At 43.9% G+C, this 25,878-nt stretch overlaps 1 protein-coding gene across 5 annotated transcripts in view; it reads left to right on the top strand.

Moving 5' to 3' along the window:
* Positions 1-25,878, top strand: part of ARID1A (AT-rich interaction domain 1A) — a 79,070-nt gene that overhangs the window by 40,552 nt on the left and 12,640 nt on the right. For 3 of the 5 annotated variants that reach the window (XM_045584985.1, XM_036444723.2, XM_036444724.2), the window contains exons 5-10: positions 17,371-17,611; positions 17,884-17,976; positions 18,788-18,955; positions 19,589-19,901; positions 21,535-21,680; positions 21,775-21,884. In XM_045584985.1, coding sequence (XP_045440941.1) covers positions 17,371-17,611; positions 17,884-17,976; positions 18,788-18,955; positions 19,589-19,901; positions 21,535-21,680; positions 21,775-21,884 — 1,071 coding nt within the window. The remainder of the gene's footprint in view (positions 1-17,370; positions 17,612-17,883; positions 17,977-18,787; positions 18,956-19,588; positions 19,902-21,534; positions 21,681-21,774; positions 21,885-25,878) is intronic. The other 2 variants (XM_036444725.2, XM_036444726.2) reach the window with 1 other exon arrangement.

The following is a 25,878-nucleotide window of genomic DNA, read 5'->3' as shown; positions in this document are numbered from 1 at the left end:
CCGTGTTTCCCCGAAAATAAGACATCCTTCGAAAATAAGACCTAGTGCAACTTTGGGAGAAAAAATTAATATAAGATACTGTCTTATTTTCGGGGAAACAGGGTACTGCCCTTTACCACTTTGCACACAATATGCTACAATTGCCTAATCCTCACAGCTTTCAACTACATGGTAACATTTAGTCTACCAGTGGTCGGCAAACTCATTAGTCAACAGAGCGGCAAACTGCGGCTCGTGAGCTGCAGTTTGCTGACCTGTGGCCTAAACAATGTCTCTGGTCATTGTGTAGAAGCACCCAAAATATAGCTGGAGAAATTGGAAGAGGACCAGGATTGTGTAATATTTCTGGAAGCCAAGGGAGGAAGGAAGATGATCCACACCAAATTTATATTTCAAGGAGTATAAAGTTGGATTTGTCATATAGAGGTAATTGTGATCCATTTTAGGTAGGGAGAGGACCTGGTTTCTGAGGATGAGGAAAGGTGTCAAGGTAAAGCACTCTTGAAAGTCATTGAAGGAAAAGTCATTTCAAATGCCTCAGCTACATCTCAAGGTGTAAGGCAGGGTGCAGATTGGCAGAATATTAGGAGATTGTAAATGTGCACATCTTTTGGGAGTCATGAGAGAAAGGAATCAGGGGCACTCACTAAGTGATTGAAAAAATCGTAGAGGCTGCTGTTGAATATCTAAATTGTACTTGTTTCCTGTGGTCAGGCAGTTCTGAAGGTTATTGATGGCAGGAGAGAGGTAGAAAACAGGATTAGGCCAGAACTGGTTTGGCTCAGTGGATAGAGCATCAGCCTGCGGACTGGAAGGTCCCAGGTTCAATTCCGGTCAAGGGCATGTACCTTGGTTGCGGGCACATCCCCGGTAGGGGGTGTGCAAGAGGCAGCTGGTCGATGATTCTCTCTCATAAATGTTTCTAACTATCTCTCTCTCTTCCTCTCTGTGAAAGAGCAATAAAAAATATACTTTAAAAGAAAACAGGATTAGGATTTTTAATGTCTGTTAAATTATATATATTCTTTTATTTGGGTTTCCAAGCCCTTCTTTAGATTCCACTTAACATAACAGCCATTACCATTCGTATTTTACTACTGTGATGATCTCAGGCTCTGAGAGTTTGGGTTACAGAGAAAGAGGAATTGTAAGGAACTATGTTGTTCTTGTAGAATCCGAACCTTAGAGGGGAGGAGTAAGGCCCATAGAGGAGCTACAGCCTATACCAGACCTAGAAGGGCAGGAATTGAAATGTACTCAGTAACCACTCCTGTTTTACATCATAGGAAACTAAGGGTCAGACCTAGGGCTTAAATCTATATTTCAGATGAAATACTTTCTGTAGCACCCCCCCCCCCCCCCCAGCAGAGGAAAGACATGGGCGATTGGATTTAGCCAAAAGCTTCAACCCCTTTGCCATTTAACCTTTACTAGACTTGTCCTAACCTAAAATAAAGAGTGTAAATGGATTTCCATCTCACTTTGTTTTCCCAGGCCTTGTGATGGAGGCACAGATGAGTTGTAAAAAGGGCAGCTGAGGGACAAGAAGGGGTAAGAAAGGGAAGATGGGCAAATCCATCGGGTAGGCCTGCTGGAGGAACTAGCCAACTACGGAATCACCTCGAACAGTGGAAAGTTGACTAGAGTTTGGTTCTTTGGCTTCCCTGTGTTGGATGGGACAAGCCCTGTTCTGTGCCTTTCTTCTTAGAACACAGTGTCCTGCTTAATGCTAACTTAATTGTATTCTCATTACTGAAAACTGTGGTTCATTAGCTGGCAGCATAGACACCACCTGTAAATGCAGATCCTTGGGCCTCATCCAAGCTTTATAGAATCTCAATACTGTTAACAAAATCCCCAGGCAATTTATTTGTCTAATGGTTTAGAAGCAAAGAGTTATATTCTGAGAGCTGAGAGTAAAGTTTCCAAATAGGGGGACTTCAGAATAAATTTTACTGTGTCTGGTAAAATTTAAAAAGTCTCAGGTGGGTGAGAGTGGGAGACCACAACTAATGGTTTTGTGGGTGCTTTGGGGGCCCTTGCATCCCATATCTATAGTCCAGACCCTATTGTTGACCATTCACAGCCCCCAGCATATGTCTACAGCCTCATCTCTGGCTGCTCAGGTGTATCTTAAGTTCCTCACAACTCCGGTCCTTCCATCCTTCCTGCCATTTTCTTTTTGTTTAAGATGTCGTGTATACCCCCACCCTCCCCACTTCTCTTTTGTTAACGCTCAGCAAATCTACTTTGGCTTCAAAACCTAGCTAAAATACCCTTCCTTGGGAATTCTTCCCCATTTTCTTTAAGCATTTTCTTTATGTTCACAAAGATTATGTTGGTACCTCTGCTTGAAGACTTAGGTCTAAATCTGACCTCCTGAATTAGGCAGATACTCAGTAATAAACCTTTGATGTTGTTTTAATATATTTTTATTGATTTCAGAGAGGAAGGGAGAATGAGAGAGAGAGAAACATCAGTGATGAGAATCATTGATTGGCTGCCTTCTGCATGCCCCCCCTACTAGGTACGTAACCCACACCTCGGGTTTGTTCCCTGACGGGGAATCGATCTGTGACCTCCTGGTTCATAGGTTGATGCTCAATCACTGAACCACACCAGCTGGCCAACCTTTGTTGAATATCCCCTAGGTTCTTGCTACCTACCTGAGCTTGAGAGCCAGTTTTTGTCATCTAGGTTTATTGTGGGATTGGGGGTTGAAAGAGATCTTCTAAAAGCTTAGAAAATTGGAATGTTTGAAGGATTTTAATTTAATACTGTTTGTGTTCCCTTTTGTCATTTACCATAGTAAAAAAAAAAAGGCAGAGCCAATGGTTTTTGCCAGCTTATTTTCAAAGGGGTAACAGAAATACCCCTAGTAATTTTGGTACACAGAACAGCTAGGCTATTCTGTTTTCTTAATATCTGACAGTGTGTCTGTGCTTATGCCCCTTGAATTATAGCCCAGGTTTTTTCACAAAGTCTGAAAAAGGAAATCCCTACCCACCCTGTCATATCTGCCCAGAATGTTCAGAGCAGCATATACCCTATGCAAGTAGCTGTCCCTTCTCTAGGAAGCTAGTTCTCTGGCAGGGCTAGCCAGTCCGATTCTCTATCTTAGTCCCGCTGCTCCAGCCCTGACACTGCTGGTGCCTGCTTGAACCTGTGCTGCTTGCCGCAGATTTCTGTATACTCGTTCCTGGGCCCATTTCCTGTTTCTATTCTGGTCACTGGTAGCTCAGCTCAGTTTCCTGCTTGTGTGTCTCACATAGATTCCTCTTGTTGGAACCATTTGTTTTCTTTAGTACAACTTCAGTCTGAATACTAACTGCACCTTACCTCTAGTATGATGGCTCCTGGGGTCAGTTACCTACTAAGGACTGGTCAAAAGTTACACACACAGCCCATCCCCCACCAAGCATATCACTTGGATTTGACATGGTTTTTTAGTTTGTCCCAGTACTGCTATAGGGAGCTGGTGGTTGCCAAAAATTTATGTAAGAAGATAAACTGGGACCTGGGTAGGCCAACCTTGTCTTTTCTCATTAGGGCTCTTAGGAAGGTGTGCCCTGATTCTTTTGCACCTGGAACTAATAAACACATTTCCTGCTGCTGAGGAAGACACTTGGTACCCTATCTAGCCCAAGCCTCCCTGTAGAGCCCAGAGAATGCTTACTCTGGGTTGGGCGGGTAATACCATCCTCAGCAGAGTAGAGTAAAAGCTTTATAGAGAATATAGGGATGAAAAGGAACACTGTGCTGACTCAATCTTCATCTTATGTGAGCAATTCAATCCTCCCAGAGCATGGAGTAGAGGGATAAGGTGCAGGGAGGTTGTATAAAGGAAGACGTGAAGGTGGATGTCCTGGACAAACATATTTTAAAGTTCTAGGGCTCCTCCATCTTGCTTATTTTCCCCAAAATATGCTAGCTTAGCAGAAAAAAGGTTTGTGAATAGTTTTGCTGTCTCCACAACATATCATTTGGTAATTCCATGTCACATTTAGTGGTTTCTACTCTGAACCCTAGGCCTAGGTTTGTTTAATAGGCATTTAATATTGGGAGTTGGTTTTAAAAAATAGTTAAAAAGGAGCAACCTCCAGGCTTGTCCTTCAGGAACAGAACCTTAACCTAGATTTGACCCACTGAAGGAACTCCTGCTTGAGAGCCACTATCAGATTGATTGCTCTAAATCTGCTATCCGGGGATCAGTAGGCTGGAATCAAGAAGTATCAGCAGTTGCTGCCATCAGAACCAATACCCAGTTACCTGGAAAATGAAATGGAAATGCTCCAGCAGAAACAAGTGAAGGAGACAGAAACATGGTCTCTGCCATACTTTAATCCAGTGTTTTTCAACCTTTTTTGGGCAAAGGCACACTTGTTTCATGAAAAAAATCACGAGGCACACCACCATTAGAAAATGTTAAAAAATTTAACTCTGTGCCTATATTGACTATATATAAAGTAATTCTCTTGAATAGGAATCAAATAAACACAAAGAAAGTATTTTATAATTACTTTATTATGAAATATTAAGTAAACAAAATAGTGAAAAATTATAAAATTCTTGTCTTGTCTGCACCTACGGCACACCAGGCAACATCTGCCGCGGAACAGCGGTTGAAAAACGCTGCTTTAATCTTACCTTGAATCTGCTGCTAATAAGTAGAGCCTGATTTGTGTCAGAAACTCATCTGCAAGGATTCTGGGATATGTAGTTTTCAGCTTTTTAAGCCTCTACAATTATGAAAAGAATAGAACAAGGGCAGCATGAGTTAGTCCACAGAATATTAACCACATTAATACAAACCACCCCTTCTTACCCCCACCTTACATATGAGGGAGAAGCAAAGGACCTGCCCACGGCCAATTCAATAAATGAGAGTATTGGGTACCCTGACTTTCAGTCCATTGCTCTTACTATTAGGACCAACTCCCATAAAGGATCAGCAAAAAACTCCTTTAAGAGAAGGAAGAATGCTATATTCAGAAAACCAGACTTTGTCTTACATGTTCTCTCTCTCTTTGGAGAGAGGGACAAGGAGATATGAAGAGATGTGGGGTTGAGATTTTTTGGCAAAAATAGTGATACTATAGTTTCTGGATTTGGATCTACTCTCCAGGAAGATGTAGGAAGCATTAACTCTGGAAGGAAGAAACCCCAAAAACTAGAATTTCCTGAAATTCCTGAGTCAACATATGGATTAACTCAGTTGCCTTGGTGACAGTGGCTTTCTTCCACCCATCCCCCTTTCCATCTTATTGGTGCTGTCTACAAAGCTGCCATTGTTCTACTCCAAAAAGAGCAACCAAAATCAGAAAGCCAGTCTAACAGATGTGTGAATGCTGAGCTGTTTCTTATTCTGGGGGAGGGGGAATCTTGAGCTTTTTTAACAAGATATAAACCAAGACACCCCTCCTCCTGCCCCCTATAAATACTATCCTTATAGAAACCACTAGGGTCCCTCTACACCAGAATAAAAATTTGTTCCTCTAAACTTGGTCCAGATGGGAGGACCCTTGGGCGTGGAACTATGTTAACATACCCGATAAATCAAGCATAGAATTAACTATTATCTTTTTCCCATGTTTCTAAAATATTTGGTGTTCTGTCTGAAAGCTGTGGTGAATCTGGTATGTGATCTAGTTTTGTTCCTTTTGGAGGCCAGTGCTTGATCTTTTGTTTTGGCTTTATTCACTTCCATGGCCTGAACCTATTCCATCCTCCCCAACTGGTGTCAGCATGGAATTGGCTTGTATTATGACATAATCACTGATTGCCACAAGGCAGAACTCACCTCCAAGCTGCTAGTTCACTTCCTTACCATTTGATCTTTCCCAAGGAAGCTGTAAGAAGCCATGCCTTGTTGAAGGTGGGAACTTGGAGTTGAAGGCTCAAGCTCAGAGTCAGCAAACCTGTCCCTTAAGGCCAGCTTTGATGTGGGAGGAATATTGAGTATTGTTTACTGAGATAAGTGAAGGTAATTTCCTGACATTTTGGGGAAGGTAAGAGAAACCAAGTTCCAAATAAGAGGGATTAGTGTTCAGATGAACTATTATCAAGAATATTCATATCCCCTTGTCCTTCCATTTTCTACTTTTAGAACTTGACTGGGTCTCTCCCTATGTTCAGTATTGTTCTCTTTGGTTTTAATGGCCTTTAAGGTCATTGGCTATCTTTTCTGATTTAAGATCCATTCTCACTCTCAGGTCTGTTTGTTCCACTCCCTCCCCCCAAATATTTAGATTTTTATCTAGACCAGTAGGCATATGATTAAAAAAAAAAGACCACTGGCAAATATAAATTTAGAGCTTTATTTTTTTTTAATTTTTGTTAATCCTCAACCGAGGATATTTTTTCCATTGGTATTTTTAGAGAGAGTGGAAGGGAGGGGGAAAGATAGAGAAACATTGTGAAAAAGTCACATGGATTGGTTGCCTCCCACACATGCCCTGATCGGGGTCAGGGATTGAGCCTACAACCCAGGTCCGTGCCCTTCACTGGAATTGAACCCAGGACCCTTCAGTCTGCAGGCCAACACTCTATCCACTGAGCAAAACTGGCTAGGGCTATTTTTAAATTTTATTTATTGATTTTAGGGAGAGAGAGAGAGAGAGAGAAGCATCAACTTGTTGTTCCACTTATTTATGCATTCATTGGTTGATTCTTGTATGTATTCTGACTGGGAATCGAGCCCGAAACCTTGGCATATCAGGACAGTCCTCTAAGCAACTGAGCTACTGGGTCAAGGCTAAAATTAGGGCTTTAAATACCAAATCAAGGAGGCCATATAGCCCCCTAGACCTTGTATGTTGAGCATAGTGCCAGCTCTGTCTTCCTCAAGTTGTACACATTTTTACATCTTTGCTGCTTCTGGTTGCTATATTCTGGGGCAGCCAGGTGAGGTGAAAGCCTAAGATAATACCTACTCCCCCTTCTACTTCTCATACCTAGAATTCTGCTGTGTGTGTGTGTGTGTGTGTGTGTGTGTGTGTGTTTCTCCTTTTTTCTCCCCTTTTTCCTGCCCTCCTTGCTCAAGTTCTAGGATCAAGCTGATGGTGGAACAAGTCGATATGGTTGGGGTGGAACAAGATCGATGTGGTTGGCCTTCCTAAAGGGAAATGCTTGGCTTGGAGAAAGTAGGAGGTTCTTCTTGAGCTTTGCCATGCTCATTTCTTGCTGTGATTAGAACAGCCTAATTCCATTAATATGCCTTGTTCTTTTTTAAATATTTTATTGATATTTTACAGAGAGGAAGGGAGAGAGAGAGCTAGAAACATCGATGAGAGAGAGACATCGGCCAGCTGCCTCTTGCACATCCCCTTTTGGGGATGTGCCCGCAACCAAGGTACATGCCCCGATCAGAATCGAACCCGGGACCCTTCAGTCCGCAGACCAACGCTCTATCACTGAGCCAAACCGGTTTCGGCAATATGCACTGTTCTTGATTGCTCTAACTCAGGCCAGCTCTGACCCAGTTTCATTTTTTTCATATCTGGAATGAAGAGTCTGATAGCTAGTAACCCTTGAAACACTACATTTTTGGCCAAATCTTGTGTGCAAATGAGAAGCCTTTGCAGAATGAGAAGTGTGTGTTGGAAGGCTGATTAGGTTGGTAACATGGTATTATGCAGGCCTGGTGGGGACTGAAATTGGAAAGCAAGGTTTCAACTGATTACGGTAGTGCCCTGTGAGAGTTCTAGGATCTTTTTTTTTTTTTTTAAGTTGGGAACCTGGATTGATTATTTATTTACTTATTTATTTGTTTATTTTTATTTTATTTTTTTTAATATATTTTATTGATTTTTAACAAAGAGAAAGGGAGAGAGAAAGAGAGCTAGAAACGTCGATGAGAGAGAAACATCGACCAGTTGCCTCTTGCACACCCCCTACCAGGGATGTGCCCGCAACCAAGGTACATGCCCTTGAGCGGAATCGAACCTGGGACCTTTCAGTCCTCAGACCGACACACTACCACTGAGCCAAACTGGCTTCAGCTTATTTATTTATTTTTAGAGAAAGAGAAAGAAACATTGATTTATAATTCCACTTATTTATGCATTCATTGGTTGATTCTTATATGTACCTTGATTGGGGGTTGAACCCACAACCTTGTCATATTGGGATGACACTAACCAACTGAGCTACCTGGGTAGGGCTTGATTTTTAATGCAAAATCTTGGAATTATTAATAGGGTCTTGTAGGACTGTTGGGCAAGGGTTTAAAATGTTCTCTAGGGCCGAAACTGGTTTGGCTCAGTGGATAGAGCATTGGCCTGCGGACTGAAAGGTCCCAGGTCCGATTCCGGTCAAGGGCATGTACCTTGGTTGCGGGCACATCCCCAGTAGGAGGTGTGCAAGAGGCAGCTGATCGACAATTCTCTCTCATCGATGTTTCTAACACTCTATCTCTCTCTCTTCCTCTCTGTAAAAAAATTAATGTTATATATATATATATATATATATATATATATATATATTTTTTTTTTTTTTTTTTTTTTTTATGATCTCTAGGGCCTGTGGGTATATCCCTACAGCTTCTTGCAAACTACGCATATAGCTTTGGCTCCTTTGGAGCTGGTGCTTAAAATTTCTCTGTGGGTAGTACCATCTATCCATGGCCAGTTCTCATTGTTTGGTGTTTGTTTTATTGGTTTGGGGAGGGAGAAGTGCAGGGGAGATGTTGAGCAGAAAGAAGCACTCAATGTGATTAAACCTGTAGCAGAGCAGATCTGTGGTAGCAGAATATCGACCCCTGGAAAATCAATGGCTGCTGCAGTGGCCAAACTGCTGTTTGCAGGGGCTCCCACCACAGGAATGCAGGCAGCACAACAGTCTTTCTTCCCCTTTTACACCTCAGCAACACCCTCAGCCTCCAAGAGTTAGACCCACCTCTTAAGATTTTGCTGGAGTGGATTAGAACAGTAGGTTCTTGTATTTTTGTACTTAGATTGAAATTGTTCCAGTGACACAGCTCTGCCTCCTAACAGCCTCCTTTCCATATGGTTCTTCCCTGCACTGCAGTTTTATCAAGAGCGCTTACCCAAGTGGCCAAGGCCCATTCAGAGTTTACCTTACAGTTTTACACAGCATTTGGTTCCCTTGATGCCACCTAAGAGTGCCTTCCTGAATATTGAGGTCCACAGTTCAGGTACAGGGTTAAGGTAGGGGAAGGATGATTAAAGGAGAGAGAGGACTAATTGAAATTGGGTCTAAAGAAGATGCATGAGTAGATTATAGATTCAGCAACGTTTATCAGGCTTTCTCTTTTGTGTGCCTGACATTTTTCTGGTCAATAACAGGAGAATAGCCCTGGCTGGTTTTGCTCAGTGGTTAGAGCATCAGCCTGCAGACCAAAGGGTCCCAGGTTCAATCCTGGTCAAGGGCACATGCATGGGTTACAGGCTTAGTCCAACATGCAGGAGGCAACCAATCAATGATTTCCTCTCAACATTGATATTTCTATCTCTCTCTTCCTCTCCCATGCACTCTGAAATCACTAAAAATATATTTTTAAAAAAATAATAACAGGAGAATATAGCCTGATCCTGCTGCTTTGGTGCCACAGACTAGTGGGAGAAAGGGCAAATTCAGCATGGTGCTGTTGGTCCTGCCTGGGGGCAAGGGAAATTGTACTATGACTATGGAGGCTTTGTCCCCCACAAAGCTGTTCTCATCTTTGAAGTTCCCAAGGCAAAGAAATGATTTTATTTTTTTATTATATTTTATCTTTATTGTTGAAAATAATACAGATGCCCCTTTTTTGCCCCCATTAACTCCCCTCCACCCTCTCCCACCCACTGCAAAAACAAACAAAAACGATTTAGTCTATAATTGCTGTACCTAATGTGCGAGTTTAAGCAGTTGTTTTTCACACTAATTTCTCCTCTGGGTGGGTAATGAATGGATCACCCTATCATGTTAGAGGACAGCTCTGTTGCCCATTGTTGGAGCATGGCTATGGGCAGGGGATTAAAGTGTGCTGGCTTTTGCCCCTGCAGAGGAGCTTTCCCATCTTGTAGTTTGGGGAATAGGGTCTCTAAAAAAGCCCAATTGTCCTCCAGTTTGGAAGGGTGGCTGCAGGGCTGGGTGAGGAGGAAAGGGTGAGGTTTTGAAATGGCCTGAGATGAGTCCACCTGGAGGCCAGGCATGTTGGACTTTTCTCTTTGGGTCACATCCTTGTGCTTGACCTGCCTTCATGGGACTTAATTTCTTGCTTGTCTCCCTTCTAAAGATCCAGAGGTGAAAAAAAAGTAGGTTTAATTTAAGAGAATTAAGGTGAAACATCTGATTTGAAGTAAACCATGAAAGAAGGTTTAGAAAGCAAGAGTGGTTTACAGGAAGAGTGGCTAAGAAAGAGGAGAACATTGTAGCATTGTTTAGTCTTTCCTTCTACAGAAGATCTAAGTGAGGCCGGCTAATCACCCAGCATTTTGGAGAAGAGTTGTTGCCTGACCTGTTTGGAACATGGAGCCTTTGATAGTGGCCAGTTTCCACCTTATGATGGAAAGAGTGCAGGCTTTGGAATCGGGAATATGGGTTTGAACCCCAGTTCTTATGTTTAATAGTTCTCTGTTCTTGGGCAAGTCATTGAACTTCTGAGCTTCCTGCTTCTTTGTTAAAATAGATTTGATACATATATCAGAAGATGATTGTGAGAACAAAATGTGAGTAAATCACATATACCTTAGGGTTGAACACATTATAATCACATACTTACGTCAGTTCTGTCTCCCTTTGAGAGGGAAACACAAAGGGACTTGCTTTATTCCTCTTTTCAGTATTCTTTCAATTCAGAGATTTGGTCTTCCAGAGCTTTACTTGGGCATTCTGATGTGTATATAACGGGGATTTTCTCCTAGAAGTGGGCCCTTAAAGAACATTCTGAAGACAAGAAGAGTCTGATCCTTTATCTATTGTGCCACCCTCACCAGGCAGCTGGAAGGTACCAGGAAAAAATGACCCATCATCCCCAGAACAATAGGGGGTTTGGAAACTTAGGGGAAGGGGGTTGGAAATAGAGTTCTCTGAGCCTTTCCTGGAACAATTCCTGCTGCTTCCGAACACTGGATGGAGTTGAGGCAGGAGATGGTACTTGGTCTTAAGCTAAAAGGGATGATGTCAGCCTGTCACCCTTTGCATCTTTTCTTTCCCCTTCCCTACCACCTGCTTGGCCCTGATGTGGAAGTACTGCCGCTAGCAAGAGGCAGCCTTTTCTGTGTGTTGATTTGTTCTTAGCATTTCAGCCAGCACCAGCCAATCTGCTTTCTAGGCAGGGATGGCAGTTAATCTGTTGGAACAGGGCAGTAGTTCTATACTCTGGAACCCCTACCAGTCTAGGATGGGTCAGATATCCCTTCCTTCCATTTAGCAAAGACTGAAGGGGGGAAAACAACAACAGAGAACCTACGACTGGAACTTTATTTTACTGAAATTTCTTATAAGTGTTTGATAGAAAGGTAGCATCTTTTCCTCCTGACCCTTAGCAATCTTAAGGAAGGCTTTATGGAAAAACCAGTCTTCCAAAAACGTATGTGCCTTAAGTAATCCCTATGTAGTTAAGTGTATTTTATTTTAAAATTTGTTAAAGCTGTTGCCTCCTTTCTTACCACCTGCCTTTTTTCAAGGGTTAGATTTTCCAGCCTTTTCTGTGTTCTTCAGGATTTCCTCCCATTCTCCAGAGTGGGAGCAGCCTCCTGTCAGGCCAGGAAAATAATTGACAAATTGCTAGTACAGATTTGGTCACTTCAAACTATGCATTTGAACTTTTTTCATTCAGGATTGTCATTTACATGAGTATGGTTGAGTTGCAAAGTTCCCATCACACACACTTACTATACATATGTGTGTAGGATTTACCTGGCTCTCTTGGTGGATGGTCTCCCTGCCAGCAGTTAGCACAACTTGGCAAAAGCTCTTCACGCTGAAAGAATACAAGAACCTCATGTAGCGGTTAACAAAAGCTCCATTTCTCAAAGATTCAGCCACATTTATAAGAGAAACCTGAATCTGATTATTGTCATGGCCCTGTTATAGATTTGCCTGTTGATGTTATTTAATTTGCCCAACAAAGAACTGACATCCTCATGAGGCTCTGTTGGAGATTGTTTAAACCCCCCTCATCTAACCCTAGATGGTATCTTCCTGCTTGATAATGTTCTTCAACAGGCAGCCAATTCATGCTAGAACTTGCAGCCCTTCCTATGAGAGTACTAGCAAACCCTCCCCCCCTTACACATATACACACACACACACACACACACTCTCTCTCTCTCTCTCTCTCTCTCTCTCTCTCTGAGGTATGGACTGTAATTTTGGGCATGGTTTTGTTGTGGTGTGAAGAGAAGGTGTTAGCTGCTGAGTTCTGTTTGTCAGCAGAGCCTAACAAACCCATGCTGGCACTCTCTGGGACTGGGCAACCAATCACAGCTGGAACAGTTATTGTCATGGAGTCCCTATGGGCTTTCTCTATCAGGTCACATCCCAAAATAACATTGGGCAGAGTTTCAAGTGAAGAAACGAAGGCTTTCAGGGCTGTAGCCAGCCTGGAGTGTGAGATTCTGTGTGAAATAGTTGGACCTGCTCCAGTGTTTTTGATCTGCATGGTAGATGAGCAATAAAATTCATGAAACACTTTGGAAACACATGAGAAAATTCTCCCTGGCCCTGCTGCTTCCTTGGAACTGGCAGGGCACTGAGTGGGCTGATCTCACCTCCCATCTCTTAGGATTGTTCTTGGAGGAGACAAAATCTAGGAAAAGCTCTTTCCATTTAAGAGGCAATGCTGTAATTCTTACAGCGGTCCTCCTAGAAAGTACTTGTTAGATGAGCCCTTGGGGAAGACTAAGAACTGAGTCCTGAAATTCTAAAGGCAGCCCCCACCATGGAGAATTGGGGCTGGGATGGTTTGAACTTTATCTGTGATACGTGTGTTGTGGAAAGCCCGACAAGTTAAGCACATTGAGGGCTGACTCAACAGCCACATATCCGGCTTTTTGTAGAACAAAAGACTTGCAAAACTGGCTTTCTTTAGGGTAGAAAGCAGAGGTGTGTCCTGTGCAGTAAAAGGACATGGAGTTCAGAGCAGTGTCTGTTCACGTAGATAGAGGGAGAGACTTCTTTTGGAGTCTGCCCTTACAACTCCCTTTCATTTCCCAATAAAAACATTTACTTGTGATTAGCCACCAGGACTGAAGGGTATGCCTTACATCTTACACTTGCTTGTGTGTTCTCATATCTCTCATTCCAAGGTTTAGCATATTTCATATGATCCTGACCATATTGTGCCAGATCCTGACCATATGGTATCACAAACTCAGATTTATCCAGTCCCCTCATTAGATAATTGAGGGAAACCAAAGCCTGGGTTTTTTTTTTGCCAGCTTACCCAAGGTCACAAATGGTAAGCACCAAGAGTTGCGCCTTAGTCTCCTAACTCACTGGTACTTTTTTCTTGGCTCATAAAATACCAGTTTAATGGAAAGCTCTGGGGTTCAACATACCTGGAATCAAAACCTAGTTTCTGCCATTTGCTTGCTAGATGACTTGGGCATGTAACCCCATCTCTCTGAGCATCAGCTTGCTCATGTTCATCATGTTAGTGGTAGAAGTACCTGTTTCTAAGAATTAACTCCATAAGGTGCTAGTCACATTGCAGATGCTTAAATGGTAGTTATTATTTTATATTAATGTAAATGGTCTACCCTTCCTGTGCTATATTTTGGTTCTAAATTCATTTTTTTAATTACCTACTCATGCTGACCAGTTGCCAACTCATGAAAATGACAATTTGAGAGACTGGCTTCAAATCAACCAAATCTGAGAAATAGGAATATTAATGCTGCTGCTTTCCACACTATTGTTTATGCTTAGGTACCCCAGACCACGTGGGGCTGCTATTGACGGTGGTTTATTTAGCACTTTTTCTCCAAATATCTCAGAGCACTTTACCAAAACTGGCAGCTCTCCTCCAAGTGCCTTTGTGAAGGAAGCCACCACCTTGTCACCACAGATGTCTCCACGGTCCTGAGAACCCAGCCTCAGGGGCTGCCAGTTTTTCTTCAGGAGACTGGGATTCCCTCAGCTGGCCTGGGACATTCACTTGTGGAGAGCCTGGGTTTGCACAGAAGTGTGGCTGAAGGAGCACCCGCAAGCCCTGCCCTGGCCCTGTAGCAGTGGTTGGTGGGTTGTGGTGGCTTTTTTCTTTCCCCGCCTCTTCCTCAGGAGGTCTCCAAGAATATGCACCAAATTGAACGGGGTTCCTCAGTTGAAGGCAGCAGAGAGAGAGCAACGGGACTTTGGCTTTACCTACACTCTCTGAACTGTTTTTAGCATGAGAATGTTCATATTTTACTTAAAAAAGACAGAAATGTTCAAGACACTTAATTTTTCAAAGCCATTTGAACAGAGCCAAGTTCTTGTCTTACGGATAGACCATTGATTCCTATTGTGTTCCAAAATATACTGGTTTCTTTTTCATGCTAGCAAGTAACTTTTAATAGCGAGAACTGGTTGTTTGATAAGGAATAGAGAATGTAGGAAGGAATGCTGAAGGAACTTACTGGTCCCTAAAACAGAGCATTGGGCTGCGGTTTCTGTTACAGACCAGAGATTAACAAGTGGCTTTTGAGGCCTTCTCTGGCATACATAGTTGGCTTCTCTCATCATCTTGCTATCTCTCTGAGTTTACGCTCCTTAGCTCAGATAGCTTAGCCCTCAACATGGAAATGGAATCCTCTTCTCTTGGGATGAACCCACGGCTCTTTATAATCCAGGTACTTTAGGCCTTTGAGGGGAAGAGGCTCTTTAATGTTACCTGAAGAAGGGCAGCTTTTAATTAATTATTTTTTAAAATATTTTATTGATTTTACACAGAGAGGAATTGAGAGGGATAGAGAGTTAGAAACTTCAATGAGAGAGAAACATCGACCAGCTGCCTCTTGCACACCCCCCACTGGGGATGTGCCCGCACCCAATGTACATGCCCTTGACCGGAATCGAAGCTGGGACCTTTCAGTCCGCAGGCCGACGCTCTATCCATTGAGCCAAACTGGTTTCGGCTTAATTAATTATTTATTTGTTTTTACATTTTCATTGATTTCAGAGAGGAATAGAGAGGGAGGGAGAGAGAGAAACATCAATGATGAGAGAGAATCATTGATTAGCTGCCTCTTGCATGCCCCCTACTGGGGATTGAACCCACAACCTGGGCAAGTGCCCTTGGCAGGAATCGAACCTGGAACCCTTCAGTCCACAGGCCGACGCTCTATCCACTGAGCCAAACAGGCTATGACTGGAGAAGGGCTTCTTGAATTCCCTTCCATGCTGAGACTAATTCTAACTGCATTATTTTTAAAATATATTTTATTGATTGATTTTTTTTTTTTTTAGAGAGGAAGGGAGAGGGATAGACAGTTAGAAACATCAATGAGAGAGAAACATCGATCAGCTGCCTTTTGTACACCCCCTACTGGGGATATGCCCGCAACCTAGGTACATGACCTTGACCAGAATTGAACTTGGGACCCTTAAGTTCACAGGCAGACACATTATCCACTGAGCCAAACTGGTTAGGACCTAATTGCATTTTTAAAGCATGCTGTGGTGTACTAATAGGAAAGTTAGCATTTTCTGACTTTTTAGCTAACACAGAGAGCTGGACATAGACACAACTGCACACCCACCTACCTACCTGCCTTGCCTTCAAGGCAAGCTTTGTTTCATTAGAACTCAGCAGAAATGCTTCCAGCCTAGTAAAGTAACCATCCTGGATACTTGGAAGACAGCCTAAAGGTGCCACCTTGAACTGATATTTCCAAGGTGAGCTTGTTGTGGGAATAGGAATAGACTCAAATCAGGTCTCTTCAGATGTGTCTCTTTAAGATCACTCTTTGTTTAACTCAGACCTAACCCCTTATCCAGAGCTCTCACCCTCTCTTTGAGGTATAGTTAGTTTTTAATCTGAAATTAATGTGTGATGTTGAGCTAGAGAATAAATAGGGGGCAGGGAGTAGAGTTGAGAGTACATTTCCTGGGGTGAATTTTTTTCATATTGAGCTTCTGGTTGCTAATTTTGGAGTTTATCTACCCAAAGCGAACTCTACTGATTATTTCAAGACAAGCAAAGCCCCCAAGTAAATACCAACTCTTTATTTTACAACTTAAAATTAGGGAGAAAACTGTATTTGTTCAGTTGATAAACATTTGTTAGGAATATAGGCCCAGACCTTTTTGTTCCTGTGCAGTAAATCCCTTTTTCACCCCCTACTCCTTATACTAATATATTAAAATATGGTAACTTGGAGAAAGTGAGTCCTTAGTAAATCCTATATAATAAAAGGCTAATATGCAAATTGACCACATGGCCGCTATGATGCACACTGACCACCAGGAGGAAGACGCTCAATGCAGGAACTGCCCCCTGGTGGTCAGTGCACTCTGACAGGGGGAGCACTGCTCAGCCAGGATCCCTGAGCCTTGCTCACGGCTGGCGAGCAAGCCTCCTCTGCCTCCACGGCAGCAATAAGGATGTCTGACTGCCAACTTAGGCCCACTCCCCATCAGTCAGACATCTCCCGAGGGGTCAGACGTTCAGTGCAGGAGCCCCCCCCGTGGGAGCTTCGCTTATCCAGAAGCTGGGCTCATGGCTAGTGAGTGCAGCAGCATTGCAGGAGAGCGACAGCACATGTCCAGCTGGCAGCTTAGGCCCGCTCCCCATGGGCTCCCAGACTGCAAGAGGGTACAGGCCAGGCTGAGGGACCCGCCCCCTCTTCCCAGTGCAAGAATTGCATGCACCAGGCCTCTAGTATAGGTTATAATAATCGGAAGGGTGGGGATCTGTAATTACTGCCCAAACTTGTTAACATTTTCTTGTGGCTCCTGGTACTCTCCTGGCAGAGTTTTATAAAGCTTCCTCAGTGGAAAAGAATTAAAGGCTCACAGAAATGCTGCACTCTTACAACTGTGGAAATTGAGGCTGGAAAAGAAGAGAAAAGTACTAGATCTGCTTCTGATGGATAGGCCAGAGGTCAGCAAACTACAGATTGTAGGCCATTTACTTGTTTTTATAAATAATCAAATGGATGTGGCTGTTCCAATAAAACTTTATTATCTGTGACTAGTCTTTTGCACTACAATGGCAGAGTTGGGTAATTATACTTGAAGAAGACTGTCTGGCTCAGAGTCTAAAATATTTTTCTATCTGGTCCTTAATAATTTGCCATATGTAAGCTATAGTATCACAACAACATAATGTATGGTGTGCTTGCCCTTGGTTGTTTAAGGGAAATGTTAATCATGAAGTAGAATTGTTGAAAGAAGAGTCTTTCTGCCTAATATTGCTAATTGAGATATTGTGGTATGTTTCAGGATCTGTCTGGTTCAATAGATGATCTCCCCATGGGGACAGAAGGAGCTCTGAGCCCTGGAGTGAGCACATCAGGGATTTCCAGCAGCCAAGGAGAGCAGAGTAACCCAGCTCAGTCTCCTTTTTCTCCTCATACCTCCCCGCACCTGCCTGGCATCCGAGGCCCATCCCCGTCCCCTGTTGGCTCTCCCGCCAGTGTTGCTCAATCTCGCTCAGGACCACTCTCGCCTGCTTCAGTGCCAGGTATCCTCAAGTGCTGGGTTTGGGGGAGAGGGGGACTTCCAACAATATCAAGGAGCCCCAGCCTTCACTGGCAAAAAAGAATCTCTGGTGATGTCTGCAAAGTTTCTCTTCAGCATTTGAAAAAGGGAGATGGGAGCCCCTTTGTTGGAACTCTGTGTGTATGTAATACTGGGAGGTGTTTGATCTTCTCAGGAGCCATTTCCAGCTCTGAATTGACCACCTAGCTAGAATTCCAGGCTTAGCCATGATTGGCTTATTTTCTCTATCTGGAGCAGGCAACCAGATGCCACCTCGGCCACCCAGTGGCCAATCGGACAGCATCATGCATCCTTCCATGAACCAATCAAGCATTGCCCAAGATCGAGGTAAGAGCCTGGGCTTGGGAGTGATGGGGTAGGTGTGAGGAGAGGTTAAGGCTGAAACTTAATACATTGCGGACCAGTAGTTTTATTGGTAGCTTTACCCAGTAACCAGATAAGTTTCTATTGAATGAGTACCAAAAAACGTTTTACATAAATGTTAAAGGCATGCTTTAAAATTAAATACCCATTGCATGTTGAAGTTACTTATTACATGTTCTTACAAGCTAATATCTTTTTAAAGTACGATACTTTGTAAAACATTGTGTAATATGAAGCGAGAATTCTTGTGATCTATCTGCAATGTATTAATTATCCTGTGCAAAATAGCTTTTAGAGAACTCTATGGCCATGAAGTGTAGGACAATTGCAACAGTTGTGAAGTTAAGAGTGGGCTTAGCCATGTAGTTACTCCAGAACTGTGTTCTCCCACCATCATACTTTGTTTCTCATGTTTCTCAGTGTTTGTGTTTTGATGTATTCCCCCTTACATACATTGTGCCCAATTTGGTCAGCAAATGCTAAAACTCAGCATTGAATCTTTACTCTTTAAATCCTGCACCATTTTAGTTTTTCTCTATTTGCTATTTGTTTTTTCAACCCCTCATTTAGTAGAAAGAGTTGGTGTGATCTGGTTAATGGCTATGTCATTTTGAAGGATACCTAAAATAGCACACAGTTATATAGCTAATAAGGTAGAGATGACATTCAATTAGTTGCTAAATAAAATGGAGATGATAAAGTCCGATAAGGGAGAGCATTTGTTCCTATTATATTGAGGTAACAACTAATATATATGGGCACTACCCACAAATAGGTTACATGCAGAGGAACCCCCAGATGCCTCAGTACAGTTCCCCCCAGCCCGGCTCGGCCTTATCTCCGCGTCAGCCTTCTGGAGGACAGATGCACACTGGCATGGGCTCCTACCAGCAGAACTCCATGGGGAGCTATGGTCCCCAGGGGAGTCAGTATGGCCCACAAGGTGAGTATACTACCCAGTTAGGAGTACATAGAGATGAGACGAGAAAACAGGTCCTTGTCTGATATGCTGCTGTCCAGGGTGTAAAGAGTAGAATTGTTGTTTGCCTTTAATTCACCAAAGCTAGGTCCTAAAGTAGGGCAGGACTGTTACCATGGGAAAATCCTTGAATGGAGATAAAGTGTTTAGCTCACAACTGAATACAGACAATCAGTAAATGGTAATTATCCATTATTATACTTTTTTTAGTATATTAGTCCTAATAGAATGGATCTTTCTTAAAAATCAATCCTAGACAGACTAAAGATTGAATGTCTTTCATATAGCATGGGAAAGAAGGTAAGAATGTAGAAAGGAAACAATTTCTGGAGTTGTTGAACCTGGATAGCAGCAAAGCCAGCCTTGCCAGCTAGTTAGTCTTGCTCTGTGCTGTCTTTAAGATGAGGGGACAACTGAGGCCCATCTTTATGTCCTTCTGCCCTCCCCTTAACCTTTTTTTAATGGGCTCTTTCCAGACCAAGTCTCAAATGATTCTTAATGTTTTTCATCTTTGGAATTTTAGAGTTTGAGCATTAGTGAGTTGCTAATGAGTCACTAATCAAGTCTTTGTGTCTTTTTTCCTCCTTCTTCTCACAGGAGGCTACCCCAGGCAACCAAACTATAATGCCTTGCCCAATGCTAACTACCCCAGTGCAGGCATGGCTGGAAGCATGAACCCTATGGGTGCTGGAGGTCAGATGCATGGGCAGCCTGGTATCCCACCTTATGGCACACTCCCTCCAGGGAGAATGAGTCATGCCTCCATGGGCAACCGGCCTTATGGCCCTAACATGGCCAATATGCCACCTCAGGTTGGGTCAGGGATGTGTCCCCCACCAGGGGGCATGAACCGGAAAACTCAAGAAACTGCTGTCGCCATGCATGTTGCTGCCAACTCTATCCAAAACAGGTAAGGCCTAGGAAGTGAAGGGAGGGTGTCAGTGTAAGGAAATAAATTATAGAATCATTCAGATACTTCTGGACCTAAATTATGTCACTCATTTATGGATAATAAAGAACACTATAAACTGATGAACCAAAAGATAGATATAGAGATAGTAAAGCAACAAGCAGACTGTCAAATTACAGCAGGTAGGGTAGGGAGATCTGGGGGAGATAATAGATCAACCAAAGGACTTGTATACATGCATATAAGTACAACCAATGGACACAAAACACTGGGGAGGGAGGGTATGTATGGGAAGTGGGGGGCAATGTTAAAATATGTACACAGATGATAATTTAATTTAAAAATGTAAAATAAATAAATAAAAATAAATCATGTCATTATGGTAAATATGCATTTTATTAAGAGCTCTTTAAAAACTAGCCTTTCTTATAGTGAAAAACACACCAAAAGTTCTGATTCTTAAATATCATAAGTTGGTATCAAATTTCACAAATTTCATCAGAGTTTCTTCATTTCTTCTGTCAGTGTAGTTTCTTAGTTTCCAAAATAATACATATGACTTAAATGTGTGGTGTGAGAAATAAAGGATAGTAGGGTTGTGATTTGACATTTTTCTTAAGTTTGTGTGGTCCTGTGCAGTTGACTCTGGTGCTAAAGTGCAAACGGCTCATGTGATCTTGTTTAATGACTTGAAGATTCATCTTTTCTTCCTTGGCCATGGGCTTCAGTGAATATGATTTCTCTTTGTTTTTCTTTTGTTGTTGTTTTTAATATATTTTTATTGGTTTCAGGGAGAGGGAGATAGAAACATCAATGATGAGAGAGAATCATTGATCGGCTGCCTCCTGCATACTCCCTATTGGGGATTGAGCCTGCAACTCGGGCATGTGCCCTGAACAGGAACCAAACCATGGCCTCCTAGGTTATAGGTCAACACTCAACCACTGAGCCACACCAGCCTGGCTGATTCCTCCATTTTTTAAGGCACTGTCCTTGTACTCCATTATTGGTGCCTATAGTTCTTAAAGTGATTAGTCTTAATAGGATATTAATGAGTCAAGGTAGAATAGGGTGATTGACTGTAACTGTAAAGAGGTGGGTTTTAATTAGTACTTCAGAATGATGACAGCACAAAGTTTGTAGTAGACCCATCAAGGAAAAATGCCAAGCCTTCCCCCTTCTGCCAGGTGCTTTGCTGCTAAGGGCTCCAGTTTGGTTGAGGTTTATTGTGACAGAGAGTGGTAAAATTGAGCAATATAGGCCTTTTGGCATAGACAGGGCTCTTTAAATGGAAACACGCTTGACTTTGAAGGTGCCTTAGAGGCTGGTAGTATTTAAGTGACAGGGTAGGATTTCATTCTTCAAGGAGTGTTTCCTTTAAAATTGAGCTATGGTTTCCCATTTGGGGCTTGAGCCCTCTTAGAAGCTTTTGTGGGAGGAGGAAGATAAAAATATCTAAGTCAGATAGTGCATGATTGTGGTTTGGGGGACTCATACACTTTTTCTTTGTTAGCTTAACTATAATAGATGATCTTGACTCACACAACCCTATGTAGCTCAAGTCCAAATCTGAAAGATTAGTGTTTGTAACTCTGGTCTCTCTCTCTGTCTCTCTTCTCATCTTCTTTCTCAGGCCACCAGGCTATCCCAATATGAACCAAGGGGGTATAATGGGAACCGGACCTCCATATGGACAAGGGATTAATAGTATGGCTGGCATGATCAACCCTCAGGGACCTCCATATCCAATGGGGGGAACCATGGCCAACAATTCAGCAGGTAAGTCCTAGTCATTGCTCAGCCCAGGGATTTCTTCCAGAGTGATCTTCGTGTCACAAGCCTATTAAAGAAAGAATATTTTTCATTTTTGTAGGGATGGCAGCCAGCCCAGAGATGATGGGCCTTGGGGATGTCAAGTTAACTCCAGCCACCAAAATGAACAACAAGGCTGATGGGACACCCAAGACAGAATCCAAATCTAAAGTAATGATTTATATCTTGACTCTTCTCAATTTTCTGTCCATCCTTTCCAATGATAGGAAGGAAAGAAAAAAAAAAAAGGGTGATTAGACTTTAGCCTTTTATGACACCAAATAGATAGTCTCATATAAGGTTGTTTCTCCTTCTTATGAAGAATCCAGGGTAGTAGCTCATTGAATTAGGTTTGAGTTAGTGTATGGGTTTCTGATATAAAAAACATAATGATTTCACAGCTGCCTAATATAGAGGAAACTAGAGGCCCGGTGCACGAAATTTATGCACAGGGTGTGTGTCCCTCAGCCTACCCTGCACCCTCTCCAATCTGGGATCCCTTTCACAATCCAGGACTGCTGGCTCCCAACTGCTCTCCTCCCTGCCTTCCTGATTGCCTTTAACTGCTTCTGCCTGCCAGCCTGATCACTCCCTAACCACTCCCCTGCCAGCCTGATTGATGCCTAACTGCTCCCTTGCCGGCCTGATTGCCCCTAATTGCCCTCTCCTGCAGGCCTGGGCCCTACTGCCCTTCCCTGCAGGCCCAGTTGCCCCCAACTGCCCTCCTCTGCCAGCCTGGTCACCCCTAACTGTCTTCCCCTGCAGGTTTGATCATGCCCCCAACTGCCCTTCCTTGCAGGCCTGGTCCCTCCCAACTTCCCTCCCCTCTGTCCTGATCACCCCTACCTGCCCTCCCTTGCAGGCCTGTTCTCTCCCAACTGCCCTCCCCTGCTGGCCATCTTGTGGTAGTCATCTTGTGTCCACATGGAGGCAGCCATGTTGTGTGTTGGAGTGATAGTCAATTTGCATATTACTCTTTTATTAGATAGGAGAGAGGCCTGGTGCACGGGTGGCGGCTGGCTGGTTTGCCCTGAAGGTTGTCCTGGATCAGGTTGGGGGTTTCTTTAGGGCGTGGGGCAGCCTAGGCGAGGGGCCTGTGGTGGTTTGTAGGCCAGCTGTGCCCCCCGGGCAATCCAAGTGGAGGCCCTGGTGTCTGGGATTTATTTATCTGCTATAATTGAAACTTTGTAGGCTTGATCGGAGGCCAGGGCTGGCCAGAGCATTGCCAGGGAGACCAAAGCCTCCTACTCACTCTGTGGCTGTAGCCATCTTGGTTGGGTTAATTTGCATACTTGCTCCTGATTGGCTGGTGGGCTTGGCTTGTGGGCATATCTGAGGTACAGTCAGTATGCATGTTTCTCTTTTATTAGTGTAGATGCCAGGTCTGCAGTGTAGAATTCTCTATGAAACTATGCCCCCTGTCCTTGTGCATAGTTAGATGGTATATAACGTGGGCAACAAGTTGCTCTTCTCTTCCTGGACCATACTAAGAACAGCAGGAATGGTTGGTGTCCCGTCCTACCTAATAAAGAGGGAATATGCTAAATGACCATCACTCTATCACAAAGATGGTTGCACCCACAGCTGAGGCCAAGTTCCCATAAGGAGCCTTAACGAGCAATCAGCAGGGACCTGAGGTTACGCGCACACGCGCCCCCCCCCCCCCCCAATATGGGGCTTGACAGGGGACCTCAGACCACACCCCTCACCTAGCTTGATGGGGGTCCTCAAGGTGCACTTCCTGTCCTGGTGCTGGGCTAGTGGACCTAAGACTGATCCCCCACCCCAGTGCCAGGCCAGGGACCTCAAGCCACGCTCCCATACCCTGCGGGGCTTGACAGGACCTCAAGGTGCACCCCCAGTGCTGGGTCGGGAGAGCTCAGGCCATGCCCCTGCCCAGCAGGGCTTGACGGGGACCTGAGGTTGCGCCCCGCCCCCCGCCTGATGGGACTTGACGGGAGGACCTCAGGCCATGCCCCCCACCTGGCAAGGCTTGATGGAGGACCTCAAGCCACGCCCCTGCCCCAGTCTGGGCTGGGGGACCTCAGGCCACACCCATTCTCCTGGCACCAGGCCAGGGGACCTGAGGCTACACCTCCTGCCCAGCAGGGTTTGACAAGGGTGGGACTGACTGGGTCTGGATCTAGCCCAATGGGTGGCGAGGGGAGCACAGGTCTGGGTCTCACACAATTTTGAGGCGCATGTGAGTGAGCAGGGACTTGACTCTGGGTCCCATGGTGTGCCCCAGACTCTGACAGGATGAAGGTTTTCATATACATTTTACTAATTTTCTTTCATCTCTGATACTTCTATTATAGAGAAAAGGCAAATAGCAGTACTAAATTATTTTCTCTAATTAATCCTCTTTTAATGTGCACAAATTTCGTGCACTGGGTCACTAGTCCCATATAATAAAAGGCTAGTGTGCAAATTGACTGACAGGTTGTTATGGCACGCACTGACCACCATGGGCAGATTCTTAATGCAGGAATTGCCCGCAGGCCCCAGGCCAGTCTAGGCGGGTGCCAGCCGACCCCCCCACACCCACCACCACTGTCATCATCCTGCTGGTTGCCCCCAACACCTGGCAGCTGCAGTGGCAGCAAAGGGTGGAGCCAGTGAGCAGGCAGCCAAGGTGGGTGCCAGTGGGTCACCCCACAAATCAGCCCTGATCGCCAGCCAGGCCTAGGGATCCCACCCCTGCACAAATTTTGTGCATTGGGCCTCTAGTATTCTTTAAAATGGAAAATGAGGCAGGTGGAGTTTGGTCCTTGGCCTCCCTGTAGGCTGCTACTGAGTGTGCTGGCTGTTGGGCTATGTGGCAACCTGGGGACTGTTCAGTGTTTGAGTCATTTGAAACATTTCTGCCCTACATCATACTTCATCTTCCCTATTTTATAAAGTAGGGGAAATTAAATATCATAGGAGCCACTTTCTGTGGACTTTCACCTCTGGCTCCCAGACCCTATTAGCCATCCTGTCTTGGACAGGATACCATCCAAAGCCTTTCAAGCATTTGAGAGTCCCTTTCTTGAGAGTAGATAAAGTTTTTCATTTTAGTCCACCCCATTGTCTCAAGATCATGATTTGAATTTCTTGATTTCTCTGAAACACTCTATAAAAGTGTGTCTAGCCCCTGCCAGGGCTCAATTGGTTGGATCATCATCCTGTACACCAAAATGGTTGTGGGTTCAATCCCCAGTCAGGGTGCATACAGGAGGCAGCTGATCAATGTCTGTGTGTGTGTGTGTGTGTGTGTGTGTGTGTGTGTCTCTCTCTCTCTCTCCCCCCTCCCCCCCTCCCGCCCTTCCCCTCTCCCTTCTTCTCTCTCTATGAAAATCAATAAAAACATCCTAAGGTGGCCAAACCAATTTGGCTCAGTGGATAGAGCGTCGGTCTGCGGACCTTAAAGGTCCTGGGTTCAATTTCAGTCAAGGGCATGTACTTTGGTTGCGGGCACATCCCCAAAGGGGAGTGTGCGGGAGGCAGCTGATCAATGTTTCTCTCTCATTGATGTTTCTAACTCTCTATCCCTCTCTCTTCCTCTCTGTAAAAAATCAATAAATTTTTTTAAAAACATCCTTAGGTGAGGATTTATTTAAAAAGAGTATGTGCAGGTCCTGATTAAGTAGTGTGGGTAGTGGTAGTGATATTGATGTCAGATGTACAAGGATTTAACACTCAGCCCCACTACTTAAAAGCTATGAGATCGTAGACGTGGCCTCCTTGTGTCTGCTTTTTTATCTTTTAAGAGGAAGATAATTTATAATGCCTAATATGTAAAGGCATCTAACACAGCACCTAATGTGTAATATACACTGAGTGGCCAGATTATTATGATCTCTGAACGCATAATAATTTGGCCAATCAAGAGTGTGTGTGTGTGTGTGTGTGTGTGTGTGTGTGTGTGTGTGTGTATTAGAGGCCTGGTACATGAATTCGTGCATGGGTGGGGTCCGGCCAGCCTTGCCAGGGGAAGGGGACATGGGCAGTTGGCCGGCCTCCTTGCTGGTCAAACTCCTGATTGGACAATTTGCATATTAGCCTTTTATTATATAGGATATACACTGAGTGGCCAGATTATTATGCATTCAGAGATTATAATAATCTGGCCACTCAGTGTATATAGTCAGTATTTCCTTCCTTAATAGGAAAAAGGTTTACC

This window comes from Pipistrellus kuhlii, unplaced genomic scaffold, assembly GCF_014108245.1.
Source record: "Pipistrellus kuhlii isolate mPipKuh1 unplaced genomic scaffold, mPipKuh1.p scaffold_m20_p_2, whole genome shotgun sequence".
NCBI classification, from domain to species: Eukaryota; Metazoa; Chordata; class Mammalia; order Chiroptera; family Vespertilionidae; genus Pipistrellus; species Pipistrellus kuhlii.
The sequence above is the reverse complement of the archived record's forward strand: the minus strand, read 5'-3'. Positions and strand labels throughout refer to the sequence as shown.